Source organism: Syngnathus typhle, linkage group LG18 (genome assembly GCF_033458585.1).
Source record: "Syngnathus typhle isolate RoL2023-S1 ecotype Sweden linkage group LG18, RoL_Styp_1.0, whole genome shotgun sequence".
Lineage (NCBI taxonomy): Eukaryota > Metazoa > Chordata > Actinopteri > Syngnathiformes > Syngnathidae > Syngnathus > Syngnathus typhle.
The window spans coordinates 4,866,629-4,882,722 of record NC_083755.1 but is presented as its reverse complement, the minus strand read 5'-3'; the positions used below and the strand labels follow the sequence as shown (position 1 = coordinate 4,882,722).

General features: G+C 42.0%; 1 protein-coding gene across 1 annotated transcript; it reads left to right on the top strand.

Annotated features, from left to right (window-relative positions):
* The first annotated feature begins 559 nt into the window (after nucleotides 1-559).
* Nucleotides 560-9,518, top strand: frmpd2 (FERM and PDZ domain containing 2). Its single transcript, XM_061264539.1, has 30 exons — nucleotides 560-717; nucleotides 1,276-1,397; nucleotides 1,473-1,636; nucleotides 2,422-2,487; nucleotides 2,561-2,740; nucleotides 2,824-2,899; nucleotides 2,988-3,075; nucleotides 3,192-3,348; nucleotides 3,478-3,549; nucleotides 3,665-3,839; nucleotides 3,923-4,058; nucleotides 4,149-4,287; nucleotides 4,381-4,533; nucleotides 4,634-4,819; nucleotides 4,899-5,058; nucleotides 5,137-5,335; nucleotides 5,415-5,515; nucleotides 5,614-5,694; nucleotides 5,857-5,964; nucleotides 6,123-6,239; nucleotides 6,334-6,512; nucleotides 6,652-6,750; nucleotides 7,088-7,181; nucleotides 7,271-7,356; nucleotides 7,436-7,631; nucleotides 8,077-8,291; nucleotides 8,459-8,525; nucleotides 8,603-8,738; nucleotides 8,961-9,046; nucleotides 9,342-9,518. The coding sequence occupies exons 2-28, from the start codon at nucleotides 1,277-1,279 to the stop codon at nucleotides 8,641-8,643; spliced, it is 3,456 nt and encodes a 1,151-aa protein (XP_061120523.1). The 5' UTR covers nucleotides 560-717; nucleotide 1,276; the 3' UTR covers nucleotides 8,644-8,738; nucleotides 8,961-9,046; nucleotides 9,342-9,518.
* Nucleotides 9,519-16,094: the final 6,576 nt, after the last annotated feature.

Below are 16,094 nucleotides of genomic sequence, written 5' to 3'. Positions count from 1 at the left end.
TAATTTTAAAGCAGATTTTACTTTAAGTTTAAATAAAATACCAAATAATACAGAGATGCAAGTTCACTTTTCTACATGCATATTTAATATCGATTCCAAGTTTACCACAGATCTTTTCCTCCAGCACATCAGATTTAAATAATAGTAAATATAGTTAAGAATTGGAATGGAATTTCTTTCTGAAACATCATAACGTGGCACCTTTGCAAGGTTTTGAGCATCCAACAGTTCCTGACTGAGAAGATATTTGGCGTGATGGATCAACATGCCATCTGCAATATATGTTTTGCGTCCCACTTGATATAATGCTAAACTGTTGAAAGATAACGAAAGAAAGTGATCTAATTGACTGAGACATTCCCTTGCAGTTGCAATGGCTCATTAACACAGTGCTGCCTCTATTGGATTGGCCCTTTACTTACCCCGGCAAATCCAATTATGTGCTTAGGTCCCCGGTCTAAAAATAGTAGAAAATGACAGAAAACACAGAATCAACACGTCACTAGTTGTGAGCTCAGTGGAAATGATACCTGTGGTCTTTGGTCTTTGCATAGACAATAGATCTGTCATGAGCAAATAATGTCAATAATGACAAGCTGCCATGACAGATGGGGACCTGGCGACGAAGAAGAGGTGGATGACATGGAAGTGGTGGACGTGTAAAAGGAAGGATTAGATTCACAAGGCGGATGTCTGAGGGAAATTAAAGGGAATAAGGTAAGATACATTACATGTAAACAAATAGCTACCACGTTTAAGTATGATTAAAGGACCACCAGAGCACTGTGGTGCAGAATAGTTTGTGATGGTATGTTTTTGTCACTATATCAGAACTAGAGTTACCGGCGAGGCATGTGTGCTTAGTAATATTCACACTACAGTTTAGCAAATAGTGCGAATCCAGTATTGGGAAACAAATATCTATAATTGTATTGAGAACTTCATCATGTGTTCACATGGATGATTCAGGGCTGATTTACAGAATAGGGAAAGAAGCGGGACTGACACAGAGAAAGACAAATATTCGGACTCTCATTCCTAACGACGTGTATTTTAGAGTATTAACTGGAGCTAACATACGGTACATGGAAATGTGACAGAAGTTATGCTATTCCACCATCAAAACCCAACTGCTAGATGATCAATGTCTTCCATTTCCTTACATGCCTATAAGTATAAATCTGGTTTGGTTGTTTGTTAGACATCGATGACTGACTGATATCTAGAGAACCGGAGGGTTTTTATGAATCACACAGCAGCTGTGTTTTCCATTAGGATGGGTACCTTTGTGACCCTGGCAGAGGTGCTAGAAGCCAGAGGTTCACCGCTAGATGAGGATGAGGTCTGGTGTCTACTGCTTGTCACCACAGAGGCCTTACTGGATATTTCCCAAAAAGGTAATTAGCCTCCAACAACATTCCTGCAAATTAGCCACCTGCCATCCCCAAAAGTTTCTGCTGTGTTCCGTTTAGGCTCTGGCAACATGTGCAGCGTCCTCAGCCCAGGCACGGTGCTACTGTCCGCTAATGGGCGTATGGCCTTCAAGAGCTGTGGGCGAAATGATGATGTGGCCTCCTTCGTGGCTCCCGAAGTCATTCAGGGTCACACTGCCTCCACAAGAACCACAGCTGAAAAGGTTGTAAAAATGATCTCGTAGATACCATCGAAGGTTGTGGGTTCAAACCCCGGGCAGGTCATACCAAAGACGATAAAAATGGGACCCACTGCCTCCCTGCTTAGCACTCAACATTAAGGGTTGGAATTGGGGGGTTAGATCACCAACTGATTCCCGGGCGCGGCACCGCTGCTGCTCACTGCTCCCTTCGGGGATGGGTTAAATGCAGAGACAAATTTCACCACACCCAGATGTGTGTGCGACAATCGTCAGATCAGTGCATGTTCCGTTTTAGCACTCTACCATACAATTTCAAGTTATTTCTACATTTACAGTGATACAACTTTCATATTAAAAGCAAGAAACACCAGAGGTAGCTAAAGTGGAAAAAGCCGAAAGTAAGACAGGAATTTCATGACGTTCAGGGCTTACGAAGCAATATCAAAGTTAGTCCATCGGAATTTAGATTTAAAGTTGATAGTAATCGAGCTATGATCAATGCCTTTATAAAACACGGACAATCCCATACGTCTGGCATAACTTGTACCTTGATTTGATGATTTGACTGATAACCACGACAGGGTTTAGTCTGTCCACTGGTGGAGCTAGGACGTTTTCCTTGAGGGTGGGGCAAGGATATCTCAGGGGGTCCGCAAAAAAACATTTTTTATTACAGACCTCGTCTTACATCTAAAGTTAGCAACAGTCCCACAACCTTGAAAATAGTTCTTGGCCAATGGATTGCTACACCTTGCAAAGCACACTTGGGATAACAAGGTCTTGTCTCTGTCCCTGCTTTCCCACAGACACTTGTATACTCACTGGGTATGACTTTTTACTGGTGCGTGGATTATCAACTACCTCAAAACCAGGTACTATGCTCCTTCAAGTGTCAAATGATGGTGAAAATGTATCAACCCTTTATCAACATGCTTCTTGTGAAAGCCTGTTCAGCTTAGTGCAGAGCTGGAGGGTTTACTACTGAGCATGTGCGAAGACACGGTAACGAGGCGGACGGACCTGATGACGGTGCTTGAGACCTGCGAGCTTCACCACAAGAACTTTATGCTTTATCCGGCCGAGCGGCTTGTCAAGCAGCTGGTAGAAGACATCTACCGTAACTCGGTTAGCGGACAACGAACCTCGTATTCTTTGATCATGGTGGTTTCCACTGGTTTTAACTGACAGCCCAAATATTCATGCAACAGGTAGAGCCTCTGTCAGTGACAGAAAACGGATCCCTGATGAGTGATCGCAGTCAGATCATCAGAGACAAGTTACACAGTAAGAAAAGTAATTGTATTATGTGAGACAAAAAAAACCCCACACAATGTACCGTGTATACCTTACTCAGTACTGGATTGTATTTCAGGTCGGTCTTTTTGTAACCCTACATGGATGACAAAGAAGAAGATCTCCAGAACATTCTCAGGAGCATCCTATACACCCGAGTCCACAGGGTATGAAGTGAAGTGATGCATTCTCATCTCACATCTTTCAAACAAAAGCTGAAACGTTGGTTAGTAGATCTCAGTAGTGACAGATTTAAAGGTCTGATAAAGTCATTCCTGCTCAGGATCCCCTCGGGATGTCGACGCACTGAGAGTAATGGGAGCTGGCAACAGTTCAATCGCACTGTCTGTAGCCCATACCTAGATGGCGGTCGGCGTGCTAACTCGAGATTTCTCATGCAGTTTGAGTCGACAATGAGTCTGAATGAGAAGAAAATGAAGGTGAGCAAATTTGCTATAGGAAATTAGTGTTATTGAAAATACAGTGACTGCAAAAAGTCAATTCCTTTTGTTGAGGGTTATGATTGAGTAATGATTATATATTTTCATTTGCGACATCTTTTAATGTAGGACATGGGTCCAGAGTTTATTAGAATGTCGGATGAGCCCGTTGTTGTCTTAGAGCTGCCTGGATCCATTTTGGTGAGAAAGCAAAGGAATTCATCATTCATGTTTTTACTTCTCATCCCGCTTTTGTCATACAAAAACAACAAAACACTTTCACTCTTTCTTCCATCTTGATTTCTTTATATTGTAGTCAAAAAAAGGGAAATCGCCAACTACGCAGAGAGAACTGACTGTGGTGATGCCAAGCGGTCAGAACATAGCCATCAAATGTGAAGTGAAAACCAGAGGCGGAGACGTGTTTGACATGATTGTCGCTCATGCCAACCTGGTGGAACACTTTTACTTCGCCCTTGCTTACATTGATGGTAAATCTCACCGACAGACAATTAAATATGACAATTCTAACAACAAGGATGCGCAAACAAAGTCTCCTTTTCTCTTTCATCAGATAATGAATTTTTCTTTGTGGACAACGATACCAAGATTTCCAAAGTTGCTCCGGAAAGCTGGAAGAAAGTGCCTTCAACCACCTTTGTCCTTTTCTTCAGGGTCAAATTCTATGTCAATGACATCTCTACACTTTTGTAAGTATTTTTTGCTACTTAGCTATCCCCCTGAAAATTTTACCCTTTGTTAGAAATTAATAGAGGTGATTCAGAGTCTCGTCCTGTCAGGCACAAACAGACCCGCCACCAGTACTACCTCCAACTTAGAAAAGACCTCTTAGACGATAGATTGTCCTGCCATGAGGAGACTGCTCTGTACCTCGGAGCTCTGGCCTTGCAGACAGAGTATGGGGACTGCATGCCTGAGGTTTGGAGAAAGACCTCATATTGTACATTAGGTGCATTTTAATGGGACAAGTAGATTAAAAAAACTAATAATAATGCTGTTTTCTTATTCCAGGTGTATGGTAGAAACTACTGTCGCCCTGATCAATATGTCCCCAAAAGTGTAATAGAGAAACGTGCCTTGCCTTACATTCTTGGAGAATTGCAACGGCTCCATACAAATAATGCCCAGATGCTCACAGAGGAGTCAGAACTTGAGTTCCTCAAAGTAAAGCATTTTATTTGAGATTCTTTATTATCGTAGACGCGTATTGAGGTTACAGAGAACAGGCAGACCCTAACTTTAACCAATAACCCCAATGATGCAGGTGTGTCTACAGTTGCCTGAATACGGTGTTTTGTTCCACCGTGTGACACGTGAAAAAAAGCCTGTAGAAGGAGAAATTGTCCTCGGAGTTTGTGCCAAAGGCGTTATTGTCTATGTCGTGAAAGTTGGCTGCCGAACCACCAGCCAGACGTTTCATTGGCGGGAAACCGAAACTATTTCCTCCAATGTGAGTAGAATGCTTAATCTAAAATATTCAACTCATGTTTGCAAAATCCCATTTAAAAAAATCCTTGATATTCTTTCAGAGGCATCGATTTATAATAGAGTGTCGGGCCAGCAAGAAGAAACACACCTTCATCACAGAGACGTCAAAAATAGCCAAATACCTGTGTAACCTCTGCTCATCACAGCACAAGTTCAACAATGAAATGAATTCACGTCAGCTCAACCACAGCCTGGTCTCAGGTTCATTTTACGACATCAAGACTGCTAAAATGATCACGGATATATAATTTGGTGGATCATTCTGTTGTTTGCTTCCAGATGTAAACATTCCTCAATACGCATCACCTTGCCGGACTCAAAACAGCCGGTTCAAGTCCATCGTGGGTTCGGAGACACTGCAAGATGACAGCGGTCTGAACACTCCTCAAAACGAATCCTTGACCAGGCTTTGTGAGGATGTTGCTGCTAGGATAGAGGCCCGCTTTAAAAAGCAGCGTCAGAGCCTTTATGAACAAAGGTACATCGTCTTCAACTTTATGTCCTGGAACTCCAAATTATGTTGTTGGCAATGCATTTACGAAATGTCTCATTTGCAGCACATGCTCCAGTAGTCAGTGCGGTAGCACTGGCATGCGTTCTCCAGCCCGTTCTCAGAGAAGTGGCTCTGAAGCTCCTTTTGGCTCACCAGCAGCCAGAGGTACAACCAGTCATTCACGTATAGACTAGCTTCCAGTTACAATCCACTTTAGTTAGTCCAACAATATTTGCCTGATTGTAGATTTCTATGGCCCACAGAAACTCCAACTAAACAAGGCCCATCGTCGGAGAGAGAGGTCCTGTGTGTTTCTCTCAAGAAAGACCCAAAGCTCGGCCTTGGTAACATTTTACGATACCAGTTTTTAATGATTGGTTGGATTTAGTGTTATCATTTGGCTGCTGTGCTGAATTTTCTATGCTTGAAAGTGCTTGGAAAATATTGAAAGTGCTGAGATCATTTATAAATTCAATAGACTTTTTCCAAATCATGTGTTTATGTAGGCATCATGATTGTGGGAGAAGAGACGGTGGGACGTTATGAGCTGGGCATTTTTATTGCATCTGTAGTGCCTGGGGGACCCGCTGATAAGGATGGACGTATACGAGCAGGTACAAAATGAATTACTCATTTTTTAAAATATAATTTCCATTTGTTATATATGATCTTGCTTAACCATGAAGCATATTGGCAGATCCTATTACGAACGCTGTACTTTGCATAACATTGTTATGGTGGCAACCTAAATTATGATGACCTTTTCCCTTAGGTGGTCGCCTGATCTCTCTGAACCATATCAGCTTGGAGGGCGCCACCTTTAGCGAGGCAGCGGAGGTCATGCAGAGCAGCCCGGAGGAGGTGCAGCTCATTATCTCACAGCCAAAAGGTGCTCTGTGTGTGGGCATACGTGTGTAGTTAGCGTGCTTTATACAAAATATTTTTTTTCATAGCCAATGAAATAACATTACTGTTAATCGCAGCCCCTCAAACTCCAAACACTCAACGGCCTTCGACATTGAGAAATTATGAGTCGCAAAGTACTCTGATGGCATATGGACAGCCAGGAGACAGCTTGGATGAGATTGTCTCGCTCATGATGGAGCCAAAGACTGGCAACAGACTTTACCCTCCCCAGGAAGTCCGTATTCTAAACGCGCAGGTATAACAATGTTTTAAGTGCTTGTACACTCCAAGAAGTATTGTAAGATAAATTCCTTCCAATCATCTCAGCCACAAAATAAACATCAGTCACAAGATGTACATTAAATATCATAACAACAGTTGTGTGTCATTTTAAGGACGGCTATTCGCTTTCTTCCTCACTGAATTGTGTGAAGTCAGAGGAGAAGATAGTGAAGCTCAAGAAGGTTGCCGGAAGCCTGGGCATCAGCATCACTGTGAGTTTGCAAAATGTTTTCTTGGGAAGTGTGGCTCTGAGTACTGACTAAATGTGGAAGAAATATGGTGCACAAAATCAATATTTGTTATATAGTGCGACTTCAATGATTATACAGAAAGTGATGACTCTGGCATCCATCCACTTGCAGGCCAGTTAAGCAGGCCAGGAAAAGAGCATGAGTCAGAGTGGGTCAGCTAGTCTGCTTGACTCAATCTCATTAACATTCGAGGTCTAACAGCATTAGAAAGATCGCTCATCATACCAACCCTGCTGCTTCAACCAACTATCAATGTTGCAGCATTACTTATATGTACTGAAATAATGCAATCATTCAGGATGATGTCAATACTAATGCTCCCAATGGTGGAATCTACATCAAGAGCCTTGTTCCTGGGGGGTCTGCTGACAGAGATAGGCGTATACATGCAGGTAATCAATGAATGCATTTTAAAACCATAACACACATTATATGCTGGCCCCACAAGAATATCGAAAATATGATTTGTTTTGTCTTCCAGGTGATAGAATATTAGAGGTTGATGGGATCAACTTTCAAGGTGTCACCTATGAACAGGCCGTGGAATGTCTGTGCAAAACTGGGGAGGTAAAGTTCAAAATGTGACTGATCATTCTACATTTGAGGGGGGATGCTAATGAAAAATATGCCACCCCCTGTTGTCTAGATGGTGACTTTGGTTGTGGAGCATGTGCTCAGGAGTTCCCCCAGGGTTTCTCTGAGCGCTTACAATGTCACCAGTGAAGCCACTCTTAACATGGATGCAGCTACCAGGCAGCTCAGTTTGAACAACGCCTCATCTATTAGCACCCCTTCCCACATATTCCGTCACGGACCCAGGGACTACAACTTTGTGACTGACAGTATGTTCACACAGACTCTAGCTGGGGTTACTTGTTGTAAGGTATTAAGAATACAATTCACCCAAAGACTGGACGAATGAATGTAACTGTGCTGGAGATACTGTAGATCTTTGCGTGAGAGTTGTCACTAGGCAAACTCATCTGACTGAACTTTCACACACTTCCTCTTCCTGATCTCCCTTGCTGACCCTGACCTTCCTTTTCTTATCCCTCTGGCCTTCCTTATCCTCAGGTCTGCCGTCCCTCCTGCTTAACATAGATCATTTTCTGAGAAATGAGCGACTTTTTTTTCCTGCCGGCTGATTAATCGGTCATGCCCTACTTAGTACACTGAAGGCAACTACCGCTCCACAATCCCGATTGGATGTCATTTTAATGTTTGGTGCACTAACAAGCATTCTGTGTTATTCTCTCATCTTCATTGTCCCTCACCAAAACATTTCAGAAAATTCACAGGAAGTGACCCTGACTAAGAGTGCCGACGGTCTGGGCTTCAGCTTCATTATGTGTGAACTGGACCCGCCCATTCCAGACGTTGGCAATCTGATCCGGATAAAGCAACTTTTTCCTGGCCAACCGGCCCAATTGAACGGCAAGATCAATGAGGGCGATGTACTTTTGGCCATCAACGGCCAGTCGCTCAAGGAGCTGTCTTACCCAGTATGTCGATTAGGCTTTTAAATTTGGAAGTTCACCTCTAATGGAACTCTTGTAAATATTTGTTTATTTTATCACAACGTCACCTTTTATACTAATCCACCATCTGTATGTACAATTGTGTAACTCATGTTTAGTATTGTTTTCACAATTTATATATTTTTTCCTAGAACGTACTTAAGTTGTTCAAGACGTCAGGCCCTGAGGTCCAATTGACGCTCTGTAGACCTTTACCGGGTATTTCAACACAATTCTGTGATCATACACATTGGCGCGTTGTTTACATTTAGTTTCTCACTTTGTGTTTTCTTCAGGGATCCTTCCTTCTATCCATCAGCTTACCGGGGGAACATGAGTCGGTCATGTGCCGCACGGCGGCAAATGAGAACATTTACAGGCAGGTCTCTGCCATCGTGAACTGAGTTACGAAGAACCGATATGCTCAACCAGGTCAGCGATTTGTGCTCTACCCTAACATTATGACCAGAAGTTCTACATTTGTAAACCTTAGCTCATGATTGAGTCAGATGTTTCTGGACAGCGAATTGGATGGTGAGGGACGGTGATAAAGAAACAATAGCTCTGCTGAATTTCCGATATAGCCTGAAATTTACATAAACATGCATAACAGGCTGATTGATTTTACTTTATTGTCTCATTTCATGCGCCCAGCATACTAAAGAAACAGATGAACTGACTGCAGATGATACACGGGTGTCAGCAATTTGTTTGTCGTGGGGAAGGAACAAAGTCTAAAGGTAAGGAAGACTTACCTTATCTGTATCAAGACATAATTGAAACCTTCAACTGAATTTGTAATCCTTATCATAGATTAGTTTCATATCCTGTCTATAACCACACAGCCACATATCCCTGACATTCATCTTCACACTAATGTTGCAAACTGGGTTAGTGGGAAATATTACATAGCATCTACCACAAGGTGGCAGACTTGTGCATAAAATAGTCAGCTGCCTTTTTTGTTGGGTTCAATGTTATTTTACCTACTAGCCAGTATGTACTGATAGTGTAATATTTATTTCTCTTCCTTAGGTAACTGGAATATGCATCAAAAGACGACAGCAATTCTGATTTTTTAAAGAATACGTGTGCTTCTTTGAACCGTGGAAGAATACTTTGAGTTTTGCTTCTGTATAATGTATCGTGAAGTCTAACTTTTTAATGATTGAGGTTTTCATCAGGGAAGCTACTATTTTTCTGTCCATAATAAAACCACCTGAACCAGAATCTGACCTCATTGTGGATGACCCCCCCCCCCCCCCCCCCCACTTAAAAAACACCAATTAAATATCTAGACAAATTGGGGAACGCAGTCACTTGCACACACCTCCTGGGGTAAGGAAGAGCGAGTAATCGTCCCTCGTAAAATAAGGGTTCCTGTATTTCGGCAAAACCCAGTTGTGCATCTGGATCTCATCACAACTTGTGCTCCCTTTGCAAATGATCCCAAATGTTTCTAATTATGCCAGCGGAGACGGCCCAAGGCTGTTTGAGTATGCGAATGTGGTTTTTTGTGTGTGTAATCGCCCTGAAGGACATGCCCACCCAAACACTAGCCTCTGTTTATTCATGAGCGGAGAAACAGAAATGGACAGCGCGGTCTTGACCTCTGCAGCCTCTGCTTAGGTCACTACACGTGGCGATGACTGATGAGGGAATGCTGGAGTGAGGGGAGATTTTAAGATAGTTTTCCCTTGTGACGTCACTGTTGAGGAGTTTGCAACTGAGAACTGAGTAAAATTGTTACGATGTCAGATCGTTGTATAGTAAGAAACGGCCTACACTATTTTAGTACATTACTGTTGGCAGGGAATGAGTTATTTAGCAAGTTAGTCCTTTTCAGAAATCTTGGTTGATAGCCAACACAATTTGGAGGAGAGCTTAATGAAAAGAAGTTGAAGCGAGGACTTTATTTACACTCCACCATCTGAGTCAATACATCCTCCCCAGAATCAAAAGGGTGTAGTCAGTACATAATAATTCATACGTTGTACACCACCCTCCGTGAACCTCCCAAAATCTCTTGTAATCAAAGAGATTTGACATGAGAATTAGAGCATGACCATAAAATCTGGTGGGCGTTCTTTTTTTTTACAGATTGCCAACACAAGCGCATTGGTAAACGTGATTGTTGTAATGCTAGGGCCTCGTGAAACACCACCCAGACAAATGGGCACAGTGATGCTTTTTGGCAGGCCTCAAAGGTCTCGCTCAGCATTACAGGTTATTGTTCACATTTTCCATTGCCGCTACAGTGATGCACGGTCCAGTCCGGAGACAGCAATGGATGCTGGGTCCACGCATCAGGGCATTTGCCTGCTTCTGTCACCTCTTTCTCAGCCTAATCCCATATATATAAATGGAATGGCATGATTTAAAACAAACCATGTTATTCTAATCAACCTTAAATCCTGTCCTCTGTTATCTAATCCGAAGTTGGTGATGGAAGCAGTCTTCCTTCTCTCTGGCCACTTCCAGTTGACAAAAAAATCAGACATTGTGGAAAGTATGCCACGGATTCAATAATAATAGTGTGTCAATAGTCTTCATATGACTTTAGAGTTGATCCACAAGTGGTGAGGAAACTCAGAATGTAGACAGAAGTGGACGGGTTAATGGTTAAAACGCAGTCCACCACAACTTTACAGGATGGATTTTGCGGAAGAGGGCCACCTAGGTATGCATGCAAAAATGTACAAGAAATAAATCATATTGTAGCTGTTATTTTATAGCTGGAGGGGGGCTCTCAACTTGACCTGCACAGTGTACAAACTTAGTAGGCAGAACATACTTAGGAATATTCCTTTGGGGATTCCTGTTCAAGACTCAGGGTTTCTAAGATGGCCAAGATGAAGAAAACATCTCAAGCATGTCCCTTATGGATGGGGAATGAATTGTGAAGGCAATAATCATTTTGTCATTTAGGTAGCAGGAGCATCCACCAAAAAAAGCTCATACAGGATATACAACTCGTGTGTGTTATAAATCCAACTTGTCTTCACCCGCACAATGGATGATACAAATTTATCTCTTCCCCTCTTTTGGCAAGCAACTCCCTTCATATCCAGTTTAAACACACCACGCTGGGACCCTCCGCCTCACGACAGTAGTTAACATCACCCACCGTGAAACATACAGCAAGACCGTATCGGGTCTAGACAAGACCTACCCTATTTGACATGGCCTCAATAAGACCACTGTTTTTCCACCCATAGGTGCCATTTCCTCACTCAAACCACTCCCTAAAGACCCATTTTAGAAGAGACAAGTTCAAAGATAACCTTCACAGAACATCAAGATGCTCTAAAGATAAAATCAGCAAAGAGTCAAAAGGCCATAGACCAGGCATCAACATTCCAAAGCAAAAAACTGGCTGTTTTTCTTATTTATTTTGGCTTACCTCCATATTGGCATCTTAACACTCGAGATAGCCAGAGATCGCTAGAAAGAGCTACCTAACTAGATAGCTGGCTAGAGAGCTAGCGAGATAAAACAATTCTACTGAATCGGACATGGCCAAAATCTATCGATTCAAATAAAGTAAAATCTGATCTACAGATTGACAGCATTGTTTTGGCAGTACTGCAGATCTAAATTTACATGAATCCACTGGGCTGCTTGCCATCAACAGAAATCACTGGATGCATCATTTTACCTCCAACTGTCCAAAGATCATACCTAAATTAACAGCTCCTACTAAGTATGGTTTTGTTTCTTATACAGTAAAAGTACTATGCATGGAATATGGAATATGTAAAGCCAGAAGATGGCAGTGCAGACCTCGTGGTGTCAATATTCCAATACATGTCCCATCACGTCTGATCTTGAAATAACAAGGCTGATGTATTGAGTGTTTTCAAGGCTGCTCTTCCCAGACTAAAAAAATATATATTCAGCATTGCTTTCGAGATTAGTCAAAGGTATATTGCACTCGATTTGTAAACTGATGTAAAGCAGGATCTATAGAAATAAAACTGTCCCCCGCCTGACATTTATAAGCAATTTTAGTGCCAAATCACCTCACAAAATAATTCTTTGTTTAATAATGTGTACAATTGCCCCAAACCAAGCGTTCCTACCACACAATTCATAAATAATTGCATTTCACTGTTCTAGTCTCAACTTGAACGCGCAAACGAACCATGGCTTTAAAACGGTCCCATAAAAACGATCGCAATACCAAGATACTTGTTCCAACTTTCTGTGCGTGTGTGTGTATGACAAGGCGACACACTACACCGAGCAGGTATAATATTTCCCTGCTGCACACGTGTCATCTTCTCCCCGTAATGAATGATAGATGTTATATTATACAGTATATCCGTGTATCCTCCAGGTGCCAGTAACTCTGTTAAAACGCACAAATAGGTGTGTCGACATGTTTCTTCACTTATCATCCCTTGCCATCATTTCATTTATCATGACCCTCAGACACTTTTTTTTTTCTGTCCAAAAGAGGAAATATGGCAGGCACATGATCTCTGAGTCGGAAATCTTTTTGATGCACGCCAGTAATTTTCTTTTCTTTATGTGGTTGGTGGTGTGAGTTAACCATTAGCAGGCTAACCTTGGATATCATTGTTAAATTAGATAAACTTGAACACAAAATCCTGTTTTAACTGCTACTGCTTTTCTCATTAGGATTGGAGAAAATGTGCATTTATGTGTGCACAATAAACTTCTGCCAACAAAAATATACAGCAAATAATTGTTTATGATTGTTATCAGTTTTCTTGGCTTGAGCCGTAGCAACGTACAGCGGGATCACCGAATTTTACTGTATCTCACAGCTGTGTTTTTAAAAATCTGATAAGGCCTCCATCTGACTGAAAGAGGAGTTTTATTAGAACATCTTTACTGGACGTGGTCCAGGTCAGTCAGACTTTATCTGGGAGGCCAGCCTAACCACTTTTTTTTCTTCCCACAGGCAGTGAAGGAAATTCGTTTTTTGCTTAGTCAAAAGGTTTGGGTTAAACCATTTACATAAGAGGTTTTCTACTATTACGATCCATTGGCATTCTATTTAAGATGCTCATTTATGCACAAAATAATGCTTTCATGGTCCACCGGATTGACAAGGCCAAACAAGATGGACGCATGTAGGCAGACGTGCACAATCGTTTCTAGTGTGCGCTGAATGGTGCATATATGTGCTGTTTGTATTTGAAGGAAGTACTCCTAAATGGCTTCATATAGAAGAACTCAGCGGGGTTCAGATGTGTTTTGTGTTGCTGTTGACTCGAGCTGTGTTACTCAGAGGCCCTAAAAGCATCATGGGTGGCCACTTTGGGCCACCAGCCCAACATACACAAATGCACGTAAACTCAAAGAGTGGGATGTATACAAATATCAGTCCCCTGTATGTACACAGTAGGCTGGCACATACATTCTGCTCGCTCTTATTGAGAAGCATTTCACGAGCATTAATTCACACAAGCATAAAGTAAACACGTGTTAACTTCTGCACAAATTCATTTGGACACGGGCACACACACAGAATTGCAATCACACACGCCCGCTGGGTCGTAAAAACAAACTGCTCAAAATATGGCATTTGTCCTCTGATTAAACGCTCACATTCCTGCAGGCTGTGTTTGGCCAAGCCGGGCAACAGGCATCATAGTGACAGTCGGACATGGGGTTTGTCCGCTCATGAACGAATGCTTTATGACACAGCCAACTCCATAGAATCTGCTTTAAAGAGCCCAGGTCACTAATGAGAACTGCGACACTGGCTCTACCTGTTGGCCACGCCCCCCCGATGACAAAAACAAGAGCTGCAGAGGTCAGTAAGTAAAAGTTGGTCCCAAAAGTCACATTTATTTAGGATATAAATACACCACACTGACTTGCTTTGAGTGTGTTGGTTTAGTTTAAATTATAGTTAAAGTTTACGTTACATTGTGGTGGTTAAATTGTGGTGGTGATTCAATCTTGTTTATAACCTAGCGAGGAGTAGGATTTGAATGTTCTCGCCATTTTTGCGTGGGTTTGCGTCTGTTATTCCTTTCATACTACAAAAACATGCACACCAGGTTCATTGAAGACTCAAAGCTGTCTTCAGGTGTGTGTAGAAACGAACTCACCCGTGAGACAGAAAATGTATCAATGGATGGAGGTTTTGGATTTTGTCAAAGATTGTCTAAGCTGGTTAAAAAACTTTTCCATCTCTGACCACACTGCTGAATTTGAATTTTCCAGTCTTTTGGATCTACCTGTATGCTCTGGCTACACTCTCTGCACCTGTAATGTGATCCACCAAATTGTAGATTTATGACTTTTTAGAAACTCATGGCTACTTACTGCAGCCAATAGTTCTTTGGCCCAATTCAAATTCTATTGTAGCCCAATATTAATCTCTGTTAAATCCATGGCTGAGGAAATGTCTGCAGGACATGGACTGGACTCCAGCACAGAGGACTTCAGCACTAAAGCTGTATCCCAGATGTATGCTATGCATCAAACATTTTCATTGCAGCCTATTGGACATGGCGCCCCAACGGCTGTGGATCTCGACGTCTTCCAGTGGCTTTATGACTCGAGATCTTAATAAAGTATCTGAATCATGTCCCTCACGTCTTTGTGCTGAGAAGATGTGTCTTAAAGAGCTTTGCAGGTTTTTTTTCTCCTTTGAAGGATGAGTAAAGAAGGGATTTTCCGACTTCACTTCATCACCACCAGTCCTCTTTGTGTCTTTTAAGGTTGTTTTAAGAGGTGAGAACATAGATTACCTCTGAACCACCTCCTCGCGCATGCTCCCAGACAACCCGGCACATCATCATCCATTGGACCACCATCATTTTTCCTAAGTGGTAGGTCTCCCTGCGAGCGTCAGAGATGAGCTCATCCATGGAATATGGAGCACCATGTTAACGAATGGGCTTGATTAGCTGCTGAAGGTATTTGCAGCACAAAAAGCGGAAAGTGGGTATTTTATTACCGCCACCACCCCCAATGGAAACGACATTCTAAATCAAGTTAGGTCCAAAATACACCAAATTTGTTCTGAAAGGGAATGACCCGACTTGCCAAAAAACAAGCCTTTTTTAAAAATGATTAATAAATGCTTTGGCTTGACAAGATGAAGTCCCTTTATTCAAACATGATGCTTGGCCACAAGATATTTTCGTTTTTAGAATTGCTTTTTGAATGTTTTCTTGTGCCATACATGGCCCACAGGCTGGAGGGTCCCCGCCCCTGCATTAACTCCACAAGTCTTTTATCACTGAGACACCGCCAGACAATTTACAACCGTCAGGGGCTTACCCCAGATCCTGTATGTCATATCTTAGGCATATATCATTTCATGCTCCCTCCTCCAGGTATTCAACTTCGGACGGCTTTGTGCCTTTAATGTCTTAAATGTCTATAATGGTAATTGGATGTACACTATGTCACACATGCAACAATTTCTTATCTATTTTCATAGGACAGCACAAAACAAATGAAACTTTACTACAATGTGAAATAGTGTACAGCTTGTATAACCATTCATGCCCTCACTGCTAGTTCCTACTAATTGGGCCCAAAAATGCCATTTTTCATGTGACTCGTTAATTAGCGCTACCTTGAGTGTAACTGGCATACAGTACACCAAATTTTTATTGGCCCTTTGCAACAATGTTTTCAAAAGCAGAGTAGTTTTCCTGGGATGTTGCTAATTGTTTAGCCACGAGGCAATTTAAACGTCGCTAGTTAAAGGGAGATTTTATATGCAGACTCCTGCGTATTTATACATGCGGATACATGACAGGCAAGGTTTAATTTGCACATACACAAACGCAA